At 40.7% G+C, this 23136-nt stretch overlaps 1 protein-coding gene across 10 annotated transcripts in view; it reads right to left on the reverse strand.

Moving 5' to 3' along the window:
- LOC143898842 (uncharacterized) overlaps positions 1 to 23136 on the reverse strand; it is a 95213-nt gene that overhangs the window by 11018 nt on the left and 61059 nt on the right. For 2 of the 10 annotated variants that reach the window (XM_077408610.1, XM_077408611.1), the window contains 2 exons: positions 11441 to 11550; positions 3951 to 10993 (listed from right to left, as the gene is read on the reverse strand). In XM_077408610.1, coding sequence (XP_077264736.1) covers positions 3951 to 4116 — 166 coding nt within the window. In that variant the 5' untranslated portion in view covers positions 4117 to 10993; positions 11441 to 11550. The other 8 variants (XM_077408614.1, XM_077408616.1, XM_077408618.1 and 5 more) reach the window with 8 other exon arrangements.

Consider the following 23136-nt stretch of genomic DNA (forward strand, 5'->3'; position numbering starts at 1 on the left):
GTACCTACATGATAACTTTAATCAGACCACGCTCATAACAGAATAAAAAGAAAATATATAAGTTCATGTTATTGCAAAATGTCTTTACTAACATATATGTATATCGCAGCAACGTGTGAACTCGTTTCTTTGCTTTTATTTGACTTTTTAATCGAGATTTAACGATCCCGCGGGCTTTTAAATGGGACACCAAAGAAAGGTATCCGATTCTCGTTACCGGCGTGATAGTAAAGAGTGTCGAACCTTGATGGTGGTAGGAGGAAGTGCAGCGATAAACGGATGATAGAGGGTAGGGGGGATGCACCGTACGGATTGCGAAGGTAGGGGTAGTGGGATTATGACGACAAATATGTTAGAAACGAGGTCAAAGGGGACAGGAGTAGAGAACCAAGAAGGTCTCCTAGACTAAGCGGATATAAAATTTCACGATAACTCGGTTATGAAAGCACGCGTTTCGTTTTAACAGCGACTGACTTCTCTTACGCCGTCAGGCCGATCTGTTTTAATATTTCTGCGTCGTTGTTTCTGTACGTTTCGCAAGCGGAATAAATTTTTACTGTGATCACGAAGAGTCGCTACTCGCGAAAGGATCGACAGCTACGAATACTACGCGAATGCAGATGTTCCGTCTTTCGTGCTGTATTACTTTTATTTGTGTGGTATAAAAAAGTTGTATCAACTTCAAATACGTGCAAAATTTTTGTCGCGAGTTGCGCGACTGCAAAACTATATAGCATATGAATGAGAGATATTTATTAAAATATAAGTTATTAAAAAATATATACAATAAAAAATTATTGAATTAAGATTTTGTTCTTTCTTCATTTTCCTCTTTATAAATAGCTAAAAACTGTAAAGAAAGAAAGAAAATTATTTTGAATTTTAGGCCAGTCATATTAGACTAATTTAGGGGGGTAACCTTCCAATTACTCTTTTTAGGTTGCAACCACCATGAATCGCTTTGATTTAAAGTACTGTAAGTGGGATTAATTTTGCTTCGCATAATTAATGCGCATTAAAAAGTTATTAACAATATTATCAACAAAAACGCGATTTTTTTTATTTTTTCTCAAATATCTTGAAAACTAAGCAAGATAGGGTAACTAACTATACGTACCTTTTTTGTAGAGCGTAAAATTATCTACAATAATGATCTGAACAACATTTATCGTCAAGTCAGTCGTATAGCTTGCACGCGCCGTCAAAGTCCGAGACTCGGGTCTCAAAAACCCTCGATTTCATCGGTTTTTGATGTTGCATCGGTGATTTTTTTTAGTCATTTAAAATGGAATTAAAAATTCCCAAAAAATCACACATCATCTGAAAACTACAAAGAATACTTTTCAGGGTGTAACCAATTTTTTAGACCTTTTGCTTCCTCATAGAGGAAGCTTTGTTTTCGTAAAAAAATTTTTTTTTAGTTGCTTTTGCCAATGTGTTCAGAATGTTCTAAAACGTTGAAAAATCGCTATTTTAAAAAATGTCGGTATGTGTATGTATGTGTGTATGTGTGTATGTATGTGCCAAATTTACTGAAATTTCTATAACTCTAGAACTAATCAACCAAATCTTAACGAATTATATATGAAATAAAGGTAGAAAAAACTGAAAAATATATAGAATTAATAAAAATTGCTAATAATCAAGGGGTTTTTTTTGCTTCGTCAAATTTTTTTACTCAAGAATTAGAAAAATAAAAAAAACGGTTTCCAGAAAATCGGTAACAAAAAACTATACACTCTATAGTACTCCCCGGAAAATTCTACCCCTATTTCATATACAATTCGTTAAGATTTGGTTAATTAGTTCTGGAGTTATAAAAATTTCGGTAAATTTGGCACATACACACATCAGAGTTGAGAGACCTGTATGTAAGACCGTGATCTTAAGACATCACTTCCTCTATGAAGAAGCCAAGTGCAAATTTCTAATTTACACTATTTTTACTTTTTATACTACTGTTCGTCAAATTTTAAATACGAGAAACGAATCCTATCGAATGCCATCTATCGGATAATCCAAAATTAAAGTTTATTTTCTTTAGTTTGTAGCTATGTAAGCAAAAAATTTTGATTTTTTGGACTACTCTTAGTTTTTCGCTGTTTTCAGACCTTAGAATTTATTTGAAACGAATTTTATCGTATGCATCTTGTTGTGGACAAAATTTGCAACAAAAAAGGAACTTTGTATTTTCTTTGTACGACGAACGCTGATTTTTTTATTGACGCGCAAAGTTATCCAATATTGCGCATAGGTCGGATAACGCTTGTTTTACACTAAAATAATTATTTTTTATTAAAATTTACGTAATTTTTTGCATTATTATTAAACCATATTGCCAAGCCGTTTTCAACACATTTTCTCATGTTTACTTATTTATTAACAAATTGTTTATTTAAAAATTATTATAAACAATTAAAAAAACATGTTATATTCGTTGTACTTGTCGTCTTATTTCAACTCAAAAAATATTTTTAAAAAATTTATTCATGTTATTTATAACATTTATTCAAACATACAGACAGTGCATCTTTTGACTATTTTTCGCACCACCTCTGAGGTAAAGTCAATGGTGCGTTTTTTTTCTTAAAAAAAACCCCCCCCCCGAATTTACTGAAAAACGTATGACTTTTTGACGATCTTGAGGCAGTATTCTTTGTAGTTCTCAGATGATGTGTGATTTTTTTGGAATTTTTAATTCCATTTTAAATGATTGAAAAAAATCACCGACGCAACATCAAAAAAACGATGAAATCGAGGGTTTTCGAGATCCGAGTCTCGGACTTTGACGGCGCGTGCATCAAGCTAAACGATTAACTTGACGATAAATGTTGTTCAGATCATTATTGTAGATAATTTTACGCTCTACAAAAAAGGTACGTATAGTTAGTTACCCTATCTTGCTTATAGTTTTCGAGATATTTGATAAAAAAAAAATGCATTTTTTGTTGATAATATTGTTAATAACTTTTTAATGCGCATTAATTATGCGAAGCAAAATTAATCCCACTTACAGCACCTTAAATCAAAGCGATTCATGGTGGTACAACCTGAAAAAAGTAATTGGAATGTTCGATGTCTAATATGACTGGCCTATTTTATAACTTTGCAATTATGCATCCCACAAGTTAACATACTTTAGGATATTTGGAGATATTGTATTTCTTATATATATGTATATATAATCTTTAATAAGATGGTAAACGTAAATTTTAATTAATTTCAATAATTATTACATGGACATTATTCAAACTGTCCAACAAAGTTTCGATAAAGTTATCGCAAATAACGATTTCGGTCAATTGTAAATTATTTGTACGCGCAAACGTTCGAAATTTTCGCCTCTTTGTGCCGACGAGATGCTATAAACGCGCATTGCCATTACGATGATTCTGAGCACCGCCTTTGTAACTGCATTTACTGTCTCGACAAGTTTCGCATACCATTTTCGCCGTTCACACAAGAGGCGGATGCGCCGTACAAGCAGTAACGCCACGGAGAATTCTGACAATTAAGGTCGTTTTGTTGCGACTAGGTAACGCATTGTCGAGAATTACGCGGTGCGCAACGGCGTGTGGTACCATTATCACTTGATAATTCGATATAAACGCATATATCGGGCCGGCGCTATACGCCAAAGTGAATATCATAAAATACCGCTAAAGCGCTGAAACAATTACAAAAAAAAATAAAATAAAAAAGTAACCGCGTTTTTTAAAAATTACTAAAAGATATATATACATATTTTTACGTATATTTTATATACTTTGCGTATATTTTAATATCCTTGACAGCACAATGCCCATAACATGGAGACGTCTTGAAGACGTTTCAATGTCTCAATGACGTCTCGAAGACGTCTCATGTCCTGATTTCAGACATCGTGTTGTCAGGGATGATCTTAATCTCATTTCGGTCCTGTCCAGTTTAGGATTATTGGTGTAGCGTACCTTGTGCAACAGGGGACGCAATGTATCCCTCTACGGGCGAGAAGGGCAGCGGCATGATGGTTGGCGATGGCGTGCTCCTTGCGCGGCCCCAGCTCTCGAATCCTCTGGCAACGCTGGTTATATACTTGTTGCACAAGGCCTTCTTTACCATATAGCACCGCGGCATCTTGGCTGATCGTCGCTCTCTCTTCTCACCGGGGATTAATATCGAAATATCGCTCTAAGATCACCAAACAACCGGCGGTAAGGTAAACACAACCCTTTTGAGCTTCTTCCTTCCTCGGTGTCCTCCCGGTGTGACGGCGTACTTTATTGCGAGCGCGTTCTCTCGTGCCACGATCAAGAAAGTATCAATCGCGGATATCGCGCAAATCTTTTTTTGCAGAAGTCCCGGCTCTTCGCCGGCAAACGATATACACTGCGATATATCGTTCAATATACCGTTAACTAATATAATATACCGTTCCGCCGCTCGTTCTCGTTTTTTGAGGAAAACGCTAGATTTATCTTCCTGATGATTTATGTGGAGATTTCACCAGGCACACACGACGTCAATCGATCTCTCAATCGACGCTCCAATTATTTGTCCCATTCGCGCGCTTTAACTCAGATATCCCGAGATGCGACATGGTCGTCTCGTATCGATCTATTGGCGGCCGACTGTTTCTATCAGAATTCCTTCCACTTGAAATTCCTCCCTGTAATAAGGAGAAGCGAGGACGACTCTCTCCTTAGGGAAGATAAAATGCTCAGCTCGAGATGGCTATCTCAGCGATATCGCTTGATTTAATTCTAAACGTCGTTGCACGATTATTTAATAGGACTCTGCGTATAAATGTATATATATATATATATTTGTATAACTATATATACAGGGATGAGAGTGAGCGCTCGTACGATCGCGGTGTCTATATGCGCGTGTATACATTCATATTAAAATATCTCTTAAGTGAAGCGAGGAGCTGGGAGGAGCTTGTTGATCGTGGGCGATCGAGTCCGAGCGGGGGAAATAGTATCGCGGCGTCTCGGTTCGGGATGGATCCCTAAGCGCGATCAGAGGGCGAGATTAGGTGTGAGATTATGGGAGGGTGGTGGCAGAAAGTGTGTGCGGCTTGCCTTTGCTTTGTTCCTCGAAATTACCTTGTTTGTAGTATTGCTTTCGTTGTATATTCACGGGTGGAAGATTTACATGCTCTACGGCGCCGGCCTCATGCCCGCCGCGTATCTTGTCGTTCGCAAAACGTACGCATACGTCCTACGAGCCTACGTGCACGTTCTATCCATCTAGCTTATCTCCCTTCTCTCCTCTCCTTCCTTCCCTCTCTCTCTCTCTCTCTCTCTCTTTCGCTCTCTTTTTTCTCTCTTCCTCTGCTTCACCGTCGCGAATTCGTTATCCTGCGCTGCTTCCGGCAGTTCATGTGTCACCGGGAATACACGAATCCACGTTTGGACTTCCGTCGCTCTTGGTTCCGCGAGATTCACTCGCCCGGTTGTTCCAGGCAGTATCTCGTCACGCCGATTCCCGATGACGTCGCTGCCTCGGGACGTGCGTGTCTTGATGACGATATTCTCATCGCGACAGGATCAGGAGCTACTAACCGATGGACGATTGAGAACTTCTCGGTGAACGATGTATGCGAGTTTCTCTGATTCTCGGTGAGGAAAATCTCGTTTGATTATCGAGAGAGATGCGATTAAAATACGATTACCCGCTGCTTTATTGGCAAAGTTGGGCTTGTTTATCTTCGTCAAATGCAAGCTCTCTAGTGACGTCTAACCGACGCTCTGGTGTTCACAGTAAATGACTTCGAGAGCTTCGATAGAAATAGCTGAGTTTCTATAAGAAGTTGGTCCTCTGAATTACTCGGCGCGCGCCATTAGTTTCCTTTGAGTTGTAGGAAACGAATATTATGCTCTGAGGATGAAAGAGTGGAGCCTTCTGACGCATCTAATCTTCCTCGATGTCTTCTTCTTGACTCATAAAGAGTGGAAGTCTCACAGGATAAATCCTAATTTTCTCACGAAGTATACGATCCAATATATTCCAAACAAACGAACACTGTATTAAGCTTGCACAAAATTATACACTGAGGGTAAAAATCGTATTAATCCATCCTCGTTAAAATTTCCTCTTTCCTTCCTCGCTCGAAATCCAACTTGAAATCCCCGTTTGTCGAAAACGTACGTTCCCTCCGAGCCTCGAATTTCAATCTCGCCGTATTTCCATCATCGCCTTCTTCGTCCGTGTTTCCGGGGGTGGCCGGAGCTCGTTCGTTCGGAGCGCGGCGTCTCGATATGCGATCCGACGCCGATTTCTTGCGCGACCGGCTCTACCTCCTTTTTCGAAAACAAGCACTCCTTCGACTCCGGAGATGGGCGGGTGTGCCTTCGCAGGGACGAGCAACAAGTTGGACAACAGGTCCGCGATGTTGTGTATCCGTGTGCGCCGGTGTGTGCGAGCGCGCTGCCGCCGCCGCCTTACATGTGGTCGATAGCTCCCTCTAGCCCTCTCCGCGACCCCGGAAATCCCGCGCGCACCCCCTTGCAACCCCCGTTTCTCTCGCGCTCTCGCTACCCTATATGCGGTGCACACAGCCGCAGTCGAAAGCGAGTTGGCTGACGAGCGCGCCCGAAGCTACCCGTACTACCACCTGGCTTCACCGCGGGCACCGCTCGCGTCACCGACGCAATTCTCTCTCGTTTTTTTTTTTTTTTTAATATTTCCCTGCCGGAAGCCTCGGCACCGGGATCCCGACGCAGCGTGTCGACGATGGCTTGCTCAGCGGGCACGCGGACTACCGGTAGTCTCGCACGGCGGACGGATATACACGAGGCGTAACCACGACAACGAGCACCTCGATGGCCACACGACGACGACGACGACGACGACGACGACGACGACGACGACGACGGCGGCGGCGGCGGTGACGTGGAACGAGAACGAACGACGGGTCGACAAGGACGACGACGACGATGACGACGACGACGACAACGACGGCAACGACGATAACGACGAAGATGTGGACAACGGTGAGAACGACGATGGTGAGACGACGATGACGAGGACGACGGCGGAATCCCCGGGCACCTGGCGACGGCGGACGCGAGTACCGACGAGCTCCGCGAAGATCGAAGACGAAGATGTACCACCTGTAGGCGCAGAAGCAACAATTGTCCGCCGTGTATCGCGGTGGAGGGTAGCCCGACTACATGGCTCGTACCGGGTGTGGCTGGGGTGCAACTGCCAATGCAGCGTCGCCGACGAGCGTCGCCCCGCGTCCCGGGCGCCTGCGTCCTCGCCGCCGCGCTCGTGTGCAGCTTTTTCCCCCTCTCTCTCCCTGCCGCGTAACTCGCGTTTCCAACCCTCTTCTCGTCGTCGCCTCTTCGTCGGCTGCGGCGCGTCCTCCCTCTCGTTCTCGCTCCCCCGTTCTTTTACGCGCCACCCTCTCCTCTTCCTTGATCGAGGGGATAGAGCGGAGGTTGCTAAGGGGGAAAAGGCCGGCAGCGGAGACGGCGAGCGGGGGTGTGGATCGGCGGGGAAACCCCTCGCGACGCCGATCTGGCTCTCGCCCATCGATTTTGTACGAGTTCGGAGCCAGACCAACACCTGTTACCGCGGTGGGTGGCTGAGGAGGAAGGGCGGAAGAGCGAGCGACGGAGCGAGATGGAGAGAAGGTACGAGGGGGTGCGTTGAGGGCAAAACCATCCCCCCGTTCGCCCCTCGCGGCTAAAGGAGAGAAAGAGAGAGAGAAGGATGTGTGGGAGAAGGAGAGGGAGAAAGGGGGAGAGAGAGAGCGCGCACCGGCCGCTAGATACCGACGAGGAAACGCCGACGCCAATCGATAGCGTCGACCTCGGCATCCTGCCGCGTTCGCCGGCGGGGTTCGCGATAGCGCGCGCCATCCCCTTCCACCAGCCCCTTCCACCATCGTGCGTCTCGCTCCCGTGACGTTCCTACCCATCATCCCCCCATCGTCCCCCCCCATCCACGTCCACGTCTCTCTCTTCTCGCCCTCGCGCTATTCCGCGCCTCGGGTTCTGTCTCTGCCTCCGTTTATCGGTGTGTCTCCTCTCCGTCTCCGCAGTTAGCCTGGCCGGCCCGTTTTCTTCTATTTCGCCTCTGCCTCGCGTGTCTTTTATTGGATTTATTTATCGCGTATGATCGTGTCCATTCTCTTTTCCGGGAGACTCCTGGAATTAACGCTACAAGTTGGCCCGCGAGATGTGTAGCTCTCTCCGATGGAATTAACTCGGATTATTTTCTCAGATGTTGTCCGCGCGCGGTGCGCCGGTCTAACTTTCTCACGGAAGCTCGCAACAATATCGAGTCGTAACATAAACGAAATTAACTATGCTTCGTAAAGTCGATAGATACCAACTTTACGTTCTCTTTGGCTACGATAGTCTTATTAATTGTATTCTATAATTTACATTACAATAGATATATGATAATCGTTTTTTAAAACAATATTAAAACAATAACTGGTGACAAAATACTGTCACATTATCTGTAAGTCTTGCGATGATAGCAAGACAATTTTTTTCACGTAACGTTCTGTTGTCCTGCGCAGTAGTAAATTTTTCAGTAGTAAATCTTGTCTTTCTCATATTTTGAATAGCATTTTATTATTTTCCTACATATCTCTCTCTCTCTCTCGTTTCTTATTTCATATTCTGTCGTATATTATATGCGCACAGTCGTGCCGTTGCGAGATAAATGAAGATGATACAGATATATTCGCGACGTGTTCTCTGTGAAATTTACGGGGGGACTTTGCTAATCATCTCGGAATGCAAGATTGCGCGACAGATTATGATAGTAATTAATACCGTAGTAATTAATGGGTTCAGATATATGACCCTTGACGAGTTCTATCTCAATCTACGATCTCCGTTTCATCTTATGTAAACTTTAAGAACATGCATAGAATGGTGATAACTAGACGGTCACTCAGAATGAAGCCATGCAGTAAATTTCTCGCGTCGTTAACCCAGTAAGAAAATTCATCATCGTAATGAGAGAAGAGCCAATTTAACAATTGCTGAAGTACTTATTGTTAACCCTCTTATTCGCACAAGTTCGGATGACGTTTCGAACGGAGCGGTATGCAAATATATCCTGACATAAATTGTTATCAATCTTAAAATTTATACTATTCGGTCCACTTTCGTTTCAAGCCGGTTTGAATAAGTTGTTACTTTCCGCGTGCTGTTACATATATCTTTCTCCTATATTGTCTGGTTATCGATTTTACATATATTCTCGGCCAAAAGTTATGTCAAACGCGTACGAGCGTAATCCTGCAGCTGCAGTTTGTATGGATAGGTGCCAACGGTGCTATTCGCTATGAAGTTATGGTTATGGTGGTTATGGTGGTTCATCCCATATACACCCCCTCCGATTCACGCTAGTTCGCGGAGTATCTGATGGCGTCGTCAAGATATAACCAACATTTGTCGTAATGACCGTTTGGTCAACGAGTGCCACTCGACGGCCTCGCTGAATTAACAGTGGAGGCACAAACAGGGAGATGGAAAGAGAAAGATGGGATGAGAGAGAGAGAGAGAGAGAGAGAGAGAAGAAGGGAGAAAGAGAAAGAGAGAGACTGAACAGCCGCATCGGTTATCCACCCCCGCCGCCATCATATAACGACACGTCGCGAGTCAGAGGTTGCCGAGCAACGGGTGATGGTCGGCGAAGCGATGTGCTCGAGTCGAATGGAGAGCGAGCGAAACGAATAATAACGAAACGGCCAGCTCGTCCCGAATCCAGCCGTGCGTCCGCCTGCTTCGGATGAGGCGCTGCACAATTGAAAATTATTGGAAACAAAGTTCTTCTGCGAGAATTTGCCCGACTCTTTAAAATTTTCGTAAATTTTCAAACTATTTTAGAGAAGCATAATTAATCGTTTATCATAAGATATCTTTTAATTATCATTAAAAAATGTAAGTAATACGAAATCGTCGAGATGTATTTCTGGGAACTCCTGTATTTTCATGTTTGTTATTGACACAGAAATTAGTTACTTCTCTTTTTCTAACTTGTTTACGATTCATGCCAACCCCCACGGAAAAATTAAAATTCTAGGAATTCTTAGAATTTTAGTTGATGTTTTGCTGATTTTTTTCTCTTAATGTTTTAGTATTTTGAGAGTTTTCCTCTCTCTCTCTTTCTCCCCGTGGTATGTGAGCTTTCAAACTTAAAATTCTGGAGATTCTTAGAATCGTATAGAGTTTCTTGTAATGTGTGTTATTTTACAGCATTATATCTTGATATATTATTCCACCGCATAATTCTCAGAATTTATTTAATCAAATAAATCGCATTAGTTTTTAGCATTTTTATTCAATTTTAAAAAAGACATTCTTAATAAAAAGAAATATATACCTATCCTACACTAATAAATTATTCTTCCAGTATAATTTTACAATTTCTGTATAATGCGTAAATATAAATATTAAATTAAATTAAAAATTTACATATTTAAAATTATCTTTATTAGATTCACAACAAACATTAAATTCGACATAATTTATCTCCAACTGCTTCTTTATTAATTATATGAGATTTATTATTTATCTTTAACTTTATCGATACGTTGAACGTCAAATTGTCGATTCAGCTGCTTCGTAATGCTTCCCTAAATGAATGTCGAGTTCTTCCCCGACGAACCTCTCATCATCCGAGTATGCGAAAAATTATTGCGATTTCATGCGTTGAAGGTATTTGCGGCATCCAGTGTAGATACCATACATCCCAATTTCGTTCGAGTGGTCGCCATTTTGTTAAGGGTAGTTCCATTAAGCAAGGGGCGATTTCGGCCGTCGTATAGCAAAATGACGCGTACGTAAATATATATTACGTCTCGCCTCGCATGCGCGCGGGTTGGTTCGTGCTGGATGTCTCGCATCTGATGTGTGTGAGTGTTATCTCTGGAAACACCGAGAGGCGCAAAGGGTAAAAGTCGAACACGTCATAGCACGTGGGTGGTATGGATTTCATCCCCGCGAAGAGACCATGTTGCTTTTCTTTCCAAGATACCCTTCAGTCGTTTTATGCGGTTGTTGAAATAAAACAGAAAGCAAAGGGAAACGCGGCGATGCTTTATTAATTGTAATAAGTTAATTTTTACACAATTTACAGAATTTCTATTTGATACGGAATTTTATTGGAAGTTTTTGAAAAGTTGATCTTAGATTATAAATGTTTCTTCTAACAGTAACACGATCCATTTATCCTGCGTAATGCAATTACTAACTTGGCCCATTATTTTGATGCATCCGAACGAGTTTGAATTGACTTGGATATATTGGTCTAAATTTATGTCTGATGTTATTAAACTGCATTTAACACAGTCTCTTTTACTTTCGCTCTAAATTATAGCGGCGCATATAAATAATATGTAATTGTTACAGGAATAGCAATTATAACGAATGAGTAATAGATGACGTTAATAACACATAATGATATCTGCTCGTGGGACACTTACAATTCCATTCCTTTTCCGTGTACTCTCGTTCCTTTTGTAGTCATCGCTTTTTCTCCAAGGCGCGCTGTCTCCCAAGTAGCGCCGTATCACGGAGATGATTTACTCTAGAACTGTAAATTACGTTAGATATAATGGGCTCGCCGTGAAACTTGAGACTTTAAAGTTGAGCCGTAAAATTTAAAACTTCGTTTAAAACACGATAATACGGGCACAATGACTACGGTCGAAAGATCAGGAACCGGCTGCCTCAAATTAATCTTTTACTTTAATGCATCTTCATATATTCTAAAAAAAGCTTAGTTTAACATAAATGTGAAAAGAGAAAGAAAATTGTCCTGTGGATTTTCTGCAAAATTAAAAAAAAATTTGAATGGACTTGTTTTACAAGGTCGATACTTAATTTCACAATTAATAATAATCTTACTATAACTGTATAAAGTTATAATACGAAAATTATTCGTGTTTCGTTTCAGACTGTGTAAAAAATAAATTTTATAACAAGTACTCGAGAAATTAACATTTTATAAGAACTTTAAGGTAATCGTTGAGCTTAAAGTAAAATCTTTCAGAATAAAAATTCTCAACGTAATTATTCGCGCCCGCGCGTGCATCCGCCATTTACGCCAAAATGAGGAAAGATATTAAAGTATCCTCGTCCTTCCACTCTATAAAATTCGGCCGCGATTACGTAGTCCGTTCACGAATTACAATAGTAAGCCGATGGAGACGCGCTAACGACATTAAGAATTAAATTTGTCGGGGCTAATAACACTGCTGCTCCTAAAATATTCGTCAAAGTGTCACCGAGGCAAAAGTTATAGCGTTTTACGACAGAAAACTGTTTGAAGGAAGACGACGTAAGAAATACTCTCTTCGACGAATTAGCGCAACAAATTAAACAGAACCTGTTTGAAAGTATACAAAATCAATTCTTGCAAATTCAAGACAAACAACGTCTTTAAAAGTCCTTGATGTCTACGTCAGCTATCTTTGATTATGACGTCAGAAGCGTGGAAATACACGCGAGCGATTTTTCCAATTTATATCCATATAATCTTACAGCTATTTTCTTCTATATTTCCCTCGTTCCTATAATAGCACATGAATAAGCTGTATATTTCGAGTGGGGAATAAATTTTGGGTAAAACGATAAATTCAAATAACAGATAGAATATAAATGGGAATTGGAAGATTCAGCGTATGAATAAAGAAAGTAATTTGTATAAGATTTTTAGATGATAGAGTATATTTAAATATTACATTACAGAATTTGTTTAAAATGGATCTTATATATACAGATCACTTGTATTTTCCAAAATATCAACATCCCGCGCTTAAAAAATGTGATTTGCGCCGGTTGCGACACAGACAATTTGTATCCAAGAGAAAGATGAAAAAAAGACAAGAATACATACGCATACATATCTCCGTGTCATAAACTCCAGCGTTTCGCATGTTCCCCTACTTGTTCTTCTAAATCCGTCCGATCGCTTATCTCTCTACCATGACATTTTTCTCCGTTACCGCTATATCTCACGGTCCGGCCCTCTTCTCCTTACGCATAAATTTATATCATCCGACACAAAGACCTGACCTCCTTCGACGGTACAAAGTGCGCGGGGACTCGCATTATCGTCGAAGCTCGAGGACGGGGGGATGATTCACCCTAGAACTGCGGAAGGGTGCTTGAAAGAGGGATAGTCGGAGCGGCGTTGCCAGAAACGCAAAATTCGTATATATAAAGGCTCTTTAGCTCGACATTTCAGCAGATCAAGAGTGAAATATTATAATTTTGTTTTTCTATAATTATAAGATTGCTATTACAATAGTTACATGTTTTATATATTAAACTATGTAAGAATTAAAATATAATGCAAGTTATATCATTTTGTGTACGTTATTCTTTAGCATGTAAGTATTTTATTGTTCTTAGATCAGTTTGAAATATCTAATTTTTATAATTTATGCAATATTTCTGGCGTTTAGTCCTACTGTATTTTTATTTTTATACGTTAATAAAATTGGGTGTTAAGGATAAAAATATAATAAAAACTGGAATTTAATTTGCAAGATCATAAATTTGTAATTTTGATCAGTATAATATTAACACTGTGCGTAGCGTTGATTGGAAAAATAGCGTTTCAAGTATCGTATTAAGTTGATTTTATTGCGAGCGTGATCTGCGTTATTCTCAGTCGTACAAATTACGAGTCTACGTACGTACAAGGTTGACTTTAAAAACATCACGGCGAAGCGCGCACACACACGTAACACATGCAGCCGGATCCCAATCTCTGTTCGTTTCAGGATCGTAAATTGTAAATCCGTCGAGTATACATCGCGATAAAGTGCTACAGATACGTCAGCATCCCGTGCTTGTATTGTTTTAGAACCCCTATAACAGTTGGCGTGCGTTTACGCGAAAGGGTGGGTCACAGGGTGGCAATGAGACGCAAACACGATGACAAACACGCTCTTTCAATCTTGCCGTTAATACTTCTCAATACGTCCTACAACGTGAATTATCTTATTAGAAGAAACTGTCGGACAATAATGCGAATAATTCTTGCGTGTCTTGCGTTTTCACGAACGAAATTTTTCCTCGACGAAACATTCGAATCTGAATAAGTTCACCGAAGTGTTAAATTCAGCTACGATTTACAGTAACAATAAGATATTTATAATGTACGATTATATTTTTAATTAAAAATCCATATTTTCAATATTAATAGCAGCTCCATGATGTATTTAATCCTTTAGAAATTAATTTTCCCTTTCAGTATTGTTCTCTTCGTTACTCTCAATGAAAAGGGTTTTTACTGATTCACAAAAGTCTCGTGTATCCTGGATTCTCCCCCCTGTCATTCTTGATTTTCACGATGCGAGGAGAAGCCCATTAATGCCGATCGATAATTCCAGACATTATCGCGGTATCGACCCTAGCAATAGACGTAACTTACTGTTCGAGGAATACGAATATATATTGCTTCGAGAAACATCTCTCTCTCTCTCTCTCTCTCTCTCTCTCTCTCTCTCTCTCTTTCTCTCTCTCTCTCTCTCTCTCTTTCGCGCGCGCGCGGAGTAACAACGACAAGTTAATACTTCAAACAGCCGCACTTTTCACAATGCGGAAGGACCTACGTTCCACTTTTATGGATAAGTAGATTACGAGATGACGCAATGCGCAGTGGCAAACTCAGTAAGATAAATAATGCATAATGAAGCAAAAGGGAAAAACGAAAGGTCTGTTCTCTCAAGATTTTCCAGAAGGGAGACGTCATATTTAATGTAATACTCGCAAGAGGAAATATTGCCCTTCGAAAGCTTCATTTCCAAGCACTTTCATTCGTCTGTTACTCAATCTCAATATATTTTTTTTATATTCAATAAAAATGTAATTTGTCGGCAAATTAATATTCGAATTTTATTACGCCCATATTATTTTTTCGATAAAAAACAATCAGCATTGTTTCAACGAACTCGTCCATGGAAAAATTAATTGCACGCATTGCAACTTGCAACATATTAAAATTACACGTATCATCCGCATATTAAATTTACATGCGTTACCCAAATTAAAATTAACAGAATTCTTTATGTGCGATATAAAAGGTATTTAAATTAATTGAATAATCTTCGTAACCACAAGTAACAGATTTCTCGATAATTTTATCGTCACAATGCTGTAATCCAAGACCGTAAAAAACATTTAAAACGCTTAAGTATCGTTCCCCGTCGCTACTCCTTGCCACCGCGGTGTCCGCGGCGCTCAAAAACACGGCTCGGAATAATTGCCGAAGGTAATCACGTGTTTTTGGCTGTTTATTCTTTTTTGTCCATCGAGCGAGGAACACGGCATGTCGGCACGAAAAGCGGGGAAAGCGCAGAATGGAGTCAATCGCCGAGCTATACATGCAGCCGCATAAAGCATCGGGTCTTTTTTATCCTTGCTTCGATATATCGGGACGTCAAAGTGTTCCGCGATTGAAATCACGCGAACCGTGCAGGGTAGCCCGTACGTACAACGTGCATAGAACGACGAGCACGACGATCGATCTTTTGCATAGTTACCTGAAATTTGGTTCATCCAGCAGCCGAAACCTTGAATGTCAGACCACCCCCTAAACGCCGAGAGCAGGTCTATAAATGATTGAATTAAATAATCGACTACCGATTATTTAATACATTTCTCTTCCATTATTATTTCTAGAATTTTGAAGAATAGATCTTATTTTCTTCCAGTTAGAAAAGACATTATTAGTTTACGCAATTTATTTATTGCTTCTTTTTCACAACTTCGTCAATGTTTCATCTACATAAAAATCGCCGTCGTGTGTAAAAATGTGATCCTATAACTCGTGCGAAAGTTTGCGGAGCGCTCTCCGAAATAAAGTACGCGGGGGCAGGTTGCGGGGACCGAAATTTGAAGTCCCCCATTCTTGCGGGCAAGCATGGAGCGCGACCGAACGCGCAGGTGAAGCCGGTGAAATCCGGACAACGAAATCAACTACCTGTGAATGTGAGTTAAACGACTTATACGACAGCAACGTGACAACAATCGGATTTTGAAAACATGGGTTTCAATTCGTTTCTGATTCGATTTTGTGTAGAATTGCGTTTCGCTTTGGTGGGGGAGATTCGGGGGAACGTACATACAGTATTGACAATTATCTCTTTTCTTTTATATAACCAGTACTATTTATATTATATTGAATCCAAAGAGAAAAATATGGAGATTTAGTAACTACGTGATTACCTTTGGCAATATGTTAAGATCGGCCTGAAGCCGAATAATCGTGAAAGGTCAGAATGAAAATTAATGACGTGCACAAGACGGCGCGGCGATATGAAATTTCGATACATAATACATAAGCCCCTTGTTATACGTCCCTATTCAATAACCCCCTGAAAGGGGTAAGCGTAATTGGAAAAGGGCGCGTTGCTATTCAGCCGCTCTCTTCCCCGACGATGAAGAACGAAAGCGTTCGTCCTGGCGTACATAGAGAAATTTCCGCCGACGAACGTCAGCGCCGGCCTGAAATCAAAATATTTGCGTAGCCCCGATTGAGGCATACAGAGACGCGGGACCACCGACGGGTGAGGCGAAATATCAAAGTTTATATCTCGTTACCGGGCGCTCTCTTTATAACGCCCGGAGCGATTCGGTGCTTTTCCACATCGACAACCTTTCAGGTATATCTCAAAAGAGATTACGAGAGAGGACACGAGCGAATAGCGTGTCGTCGGCGTCGGCGCGATTCGTATCGCTTACGTCGCGGGTGGGCTGATTTCATTCCCGAGGTTGCACTGCAATCTCACCCCCGATTCGCGTACCCCCGTGGAGCCGAGTGGCCGAATCGGGATCTAAATCGGAGCCTCGTAAATTATTCGTCGCACGCATACGTCTTGCTCGACGTTAACTTACCAGCTGACTCAACGGAGAGAGGGAAAAGGGTATGCGAGAGAGAAGAGTCGCTTCGTTTGGCGTAAACGCGCGTATCTTCTCTTCATGCATTGTATCGTGTACACACAGCATTGATGGCGTCTATCTAAAGCTGGATCCAGACCAAGTCGACGAACGCGAACGAACACGAACGAACAAATTGTTTATTTTGCATGAGCGTGTTCAGTCATGCGTTGGCTTAAGTCTCGATTCTTTATGAAATCGGCACAGTAGGTACGCTAAATATTCCGCTATCCACTGCGTGTGCTGCCGTTCCTTTGACCCGCGAATAACATGAGAGTATAGTGCAGGAGATCATCCATTAATGCGCTCCACTGTACCGTGGAGAAGGGTTTAGGGTAAATAGTCTACGTGACCGAACTCGCTCGCGTTCGTGGAAATAATTCAAGCACCTCAGCGTGGCCCCGATACTTTACGATAAGCTGGACTAATTAATAACGATTTCGCGTAACCGGTGTCACTATAGGCGAGAGGCAAGGCTACGTAAAGGCCTCCCCTTCCCCCCAAGCAAAATTTCAGCGTAATAATATTATATTACGTGATAACAGGAGAAAGAGAGAGCGAGCGCGCGCGCGCAAGAGAGAGAGAGAGAGAGAGAAATGCTGTCATGCTGAGATTACGCAAAAGATAATAGGCTCGCATGATAATTCCACAAGACGGAAATAATTCATTGTCTTAATAAAGAAGTTCGAATTGTAGCGATCAAAAAATTTTCTGTTGCTATATTATATACATTCAAGACAAAAATTAACGGAACGAACAAAGTTCCGTCGACTAATAAATTACATGGTTAAGTCTAAATGTAAATAATATTTTATCGGCATAATTGCATTATTTATATACGTATATAACAGAATGTATATACATGGTGATCGCAATATAAAACGATTTTGAGAACAAATACATGAACACATAGAAATAAAAGTCTTGCTTGTTAATATTTCTAACTTTAATAGATTATATAAATATCTTTCAGATTTCAGATATCTTATTTAAAATTCTTTCCCTAATAGCAAATGTATATTCTGAGAATATTCACAGGATATCATAAAGTATAAGATATTATAAGAATGTTCTCAGTATATTAAGTACATCTTTAGTATATTCTATAGACATACAGGATATTACTGCTGTTAAGGTTTCAATACTTACAAGAAAATAACTGACTCCATCAATTTTATATAACGTCTTTAAGGGGATGCTGTAGTGGCAGTAATTACCGACATTTTTTTGAACACACAAAACTTTGAATTGGCTTTACGAAATTGAAAAAACTTTTTTACAGAATTAAAGTACGCACAAAAATGTAGGGTGCTGCAGTCGATTTTACATCAAAAACAAAAAAAAATTAAAAATTTCGGCACATAAAGCTGTCACTGACGACAATATTTGCCTAATACAAAAATACTGCAGTTTATATACACAAAATGAGATTACAGCACCCTTAGGGAAAACATTTAAGAACAATATCGTGCAATTAGAACTAAGATAAAAGTCTAGAGAAAAAGTTACATGTATTCAACTTTCATTATGCAAAAGCACATGCAGGTTGATATGATGAGTAGTATTTCATGTAGCGAGAGATGGCGCAGCAATGGAACAAAGACAGATATCATTTCGTTAAACAAAGACAGTTATAGGGAAAACAAAATTAGAAATGTTGACATTATCGACATCGAGGAAGTTCGGCCGTCACTCCAGCATCTCCCCTTAATATTTATACAATAATTAAATCAAAATCGATTTGCCACTTTTGTTTCAGCCAATTGTAATTTAACTTAAAGTAATTAGGTAATATTCTCCAAATTGAGATTTTTCCATCCGGATTTGAGAAAACGGGATCGAAATAGTCGAAAAACTCAATGCATCATGTGGAGCTCGAACGAGGATTCTAGGTCACCCTGTATAACATCCTTCTATTTCTCCACGAGAAAGTTTCAATTAGCAAATATTATTCGCGGGAGAAATTCCCAATTCTCTTTATCGAGTTCAAATATCGAGGTTTCCTCGCATTTAACTGTGTCGACAGAGCAGGGTCGAGAGGGTGAGGATGCAGAGGAACTAATTTCTGAAGGAAGGGACGATGGGGAAGGAGAATGGATCGTGGGATGAATCGTATACGGCAGTAACTGTATTTTTACCCTCCAGAAAATAAGAACGCGTCGCATATACCTCGTTTATCTCCTTATTCTTTTGCCTAAACTAGCTTCTTTCCGTATCAACCCCCGAATCTCCTTCGAACGGGAACGGTCTGCCTGAATTCGACATTATATTACAGCCAATTTATCATACACGTTGCACATTGCATAAAAGACTCGAGACGGAACATTTTGCAACGCAAAAAATTTTTTACCCCATCGTCCGCTTTCGGCGCGCGTTTGGCGGGATCGCGTTTCGCGACGCGTGTAATATCAGCATTACACGGCATACTGGAGTTTCCCTTTCCTCCCCCCAACCCTCGAATCGTTTGCGCAGCGATGGACCCACCCGCGCGCGCGAGCTCGAGTATCGAAATTTCGGCTGCGCGCCCCACCCCGAAAAAGGAATTCCATCGTCGCGCACGCGGCGCCGCGCCGCGCCGGGCATCCACGGCGCGTGCATCGGGCGCAGAATTCAGGAGGAACGAAAGGACGTCTATCTCGTCTCTCCTCCGTTGGCGTGGGTCAGTAGACGAGATACCCCCGACGAAGGAAAGGGGGGCTGGCAGGAGGGGGAGGAAGGCCAGTGGGATATTCGATACCGAGGAGCATGGATCGCGCGCGCGGTCTGAGCGGAGTGACGCTGGTGCCACCCTAACGTGGCACGTGGGGCGCTACCAGGTGTTGCCTAGACATCGGGTCGATGCCGAACGCAGGCGCATGTGCGACTCCCGTTCTTTCCCTTTTCGCTCCTTCGCCCCACCCCTTTCGTCTCTCCTCTCGTCGCCCTCTCGCGCGCTCTCCGCGTGCTGCTATCGCCCTATCGCTTTCCTTCCTACTACGCTCGTGCCGCGCCACCCTCGTTTCTCCTCGTTTTTGCACAAGGGGGAGATACATCCCTGCGTAGTATCGCCCCGACGTGCGCCACCCTTGCACTACCACCACCACCGTCGCCGTCGCCGCACTACCACCGTTGTCGGCGACAACAAGTAGACGACGTATATATCGCCTTGGTATCGCTACTATGCAGCCAATCTTCCGTAGGAATTACCATCTACCCTCTCTCTCTTCCATTCTCTCTTTGTCTCGCTTGAGAACGAAAACGAGAGAGAGAGAGAGAGAGAGTGGAGGAAAGGAGGATAGAAAAGGAAACGCTCGTCGCGTAACGCCAGGAACGAGGCTCGGAAACGCGACACCCCGACCAGCTGTTCCCTCTTCGATTTTTGCAGGAGTCCCGAGATACGCGTATATGCGTGCGTGCGTATACGTATGTACATGTGTTGCGCCGGACGCGGCACGGTGCGATAAACAGCGGCAGAGTTTGCGAGGAAAAGATTTACAGATAGCTTACGCTTAGCGTGTTGCATAGCGCTAAGAGGTCGATGACCGGATCGAGAGTCTTTGCCAGTTTACCGGAAATCTCGTCCCCGATTAAACCATCCCTGGAAAGTCCGTCGCACGCCTCGCGGCCCGGCAATCGCGTTTCTATCTACTCAGGATATACGTATACTCTTATTTGCAATTATATGATATTGTAGATTGCAGAGAATTGTACAGAAAATGGAGAAATAGGAAAAATTGCAGAGACTGTTATCGATTCTCTGAGAAACAAACTTATAATTAGCCCGTAAATTCGTTAAAACACAACATAACAATTAAATAAAGTTAGATAATTGTTAAATAAAATTAACAAGTAACTAAACTTTGCATTGTTACTTATAATTAAAAAATGTGACGAATATATATATATATATATATATATATATATATATATATATATATATATATATATAGAATCGCAGAAATAGCTTTAGCTCAGCGCTTTTATCTATATATATATAAAAATGAATGTATGTATGTATGTCCTTTATGCAAATCTACAGTTTTCAACCGAATCTTAAAGAATTATATATGAAACAGGGGTAGAATTTTCCGGGAAGTGCTATAGAGTGTATAGTTTTTCGTTACCGATCTTCTTGGGAACCGATATCCAAAATTTTTTCAATTTTTTGGGAAAGAATTGACTGAATCTTAAAGAATTCAAGAATTGTACATAAAACGGGTAGAATTTCCCGGGAAGTGCTATAAACTGAATAGTTTTTTGTTACCGATCTTTTTGAGAACCGGTATCCGAAGTTTTTCCAATTTTTCAGGAAATAATTGACCGAATTTTAAAGAATTGTCCACATTATAAAGGAAATTTAATTGTTTTTCTCCTTCGAATCATGATGTGTATAATTTTTCGTTGCCGATTTTCTGGAAACCGGTTTTTCTAATTCTTTCAATGTTTCGGGAAATAATTGACCAAATTTCAAAGAATTGTATATGAAGTAAGGGTAGAATTTTTCGGGGATTGCCATAATGTGTATAATTTTTTGTTACCAATTTTTTTAGAAATCGGCATCAGAAATTTTTCCAATTTTTCGAGAATTAATTGACCGAATTGCAAAGAATTATATATGAAGTAGGGGTAGAATTTTACGGGGAGCGCCATGATGTGTACAGTTTTTGTTACCGATCTTTTTGAAAACCGATTTTTTTAATTTTTTCAATTTTTTGAGAAATAATTGATGATTGAATCTCAAAGAATTATACATGAATTAGGGACAGATATTCCCGGGCAGTGCTATAAAGTGTACTATTTTTTGTTACCGATCTTTTTGGAAACCGGTTCCAAATGACCGAATCTTAAAGAATTGTATATAAAACAGGGAGGGAAGGAAAGAGGGAGAGAGGGTGAGAGAGAGAGAGAGAGGGAGAAGAAGAGGGAGGGAGGGGGGGAGAGAGAGAGAGAGAGAGAGAGAGAGAGAGAGAGAGAGAGAGAGAGAGAGATTAAGAGAGACTATTTGCGTGTTTTACTACATATGTCCTCCGGGGCGAAGCCCGGGTAACCAGCTAGTTCAGAATAAATGCAAGCGTGGTGAAGAGTACAACGTATTGTAACTGCGGCTTTCTATTTTACATTTTTCCAATCTCATTTTTAAATCAGGCTGAGCGACCCAGTCTACGTAGCGAGCTCCAAATACGTGGTGCAACATAAATTCAACTTTACGCAAAGTATGGTGCCGCGTGTGTACGTACTAAGAATATGAAATCATCGTTTACATAGGCAAAGCGAAATATTACAGTTGCAATATACAGTTTATGTCGCTGCATGTGGTCTACATCGCCACTTTTTTCTTTCTTTAATTAAAATATGACTTAATTTTTAATAATTTTAAATGATGCGTAGGTTCCTATAATATGCATGTCTAAAAAACGTTTTAAAGACGTCTGTAAGACGTCTGAAAAATCCTTAATGTCTTAAAAATAATTTTACTCATGACATCTTTAAATGTATATGCAAATGTCGCATCATTCAGCCATTAGATGGCATTCAATGGAATCCGTTTCTCGTACGTAAAATATGATGAGCGATGGTATATAGGAACGGTGTATAAATCACGGGACAGTACAATTTGTATCAGTTATATTGTGGAGTCTTAGACAGCACGCATGTCCACAATTGGGACATAAGACATCTTAAAAACGTCTTTAAGACATCTTGTAGACGTCTTACAAAATGATGGCTAAACGATGTCTTTAAGACGTCTTATGTCCCGATCTTGACCATGATGCTGTCTTGGAGTTCACTTTTATAATAAAGTAGCATATTCTTTGGTTTAACAGTATATTAATTACTACAAGCAACGCTAGCTCTTTCTTTGTATTTTTTAAATTATAGACAACATGCACGTCTAAAAAAAACGTCTTAAAATAATGTCTTAAAAACATTTATACGACAATGTCTCTAAGACGTCATTTATCGAGACATAAGACATCTTAAAGACGTCATAAAGTCGTCTTTTCGATAGGTCCATAAGACGTCTTGGAAATTCAAGGCCCTTTTAGACATACTTAGGACCTCTTAATGTTCACTGGGTATCATTTTTGTAACGATTATATTTTAAACATTATATATCTTTATAATTAAGCTTTAAATTAACATTCTATTAAAAAAAGACAGAGGGAGAGAAAATAAACTAAAAGTTTATCCAAAGAATTTAGTTTTATTAATAAAACTCTGAGTTAGTTTAGTTCGTGAAGATCTGATG

The sequence above is a fragment of the Temnothorax americanus genome, unplaced genomic scaffold (assembly GCF_048541705.1).
Source record: "Temnothorax americanus isolate GAGA-0224 unplaced genomic scaffold, ASM4854170v1 Scaffold24, whole genome shotgun sequence".
Lineage (NCBI taxonomy): Eukaryota > Metazoa > Arthropoda > Insecta > Hymenoptera > Formicidae > Temnothorax > Temnothorax americanus.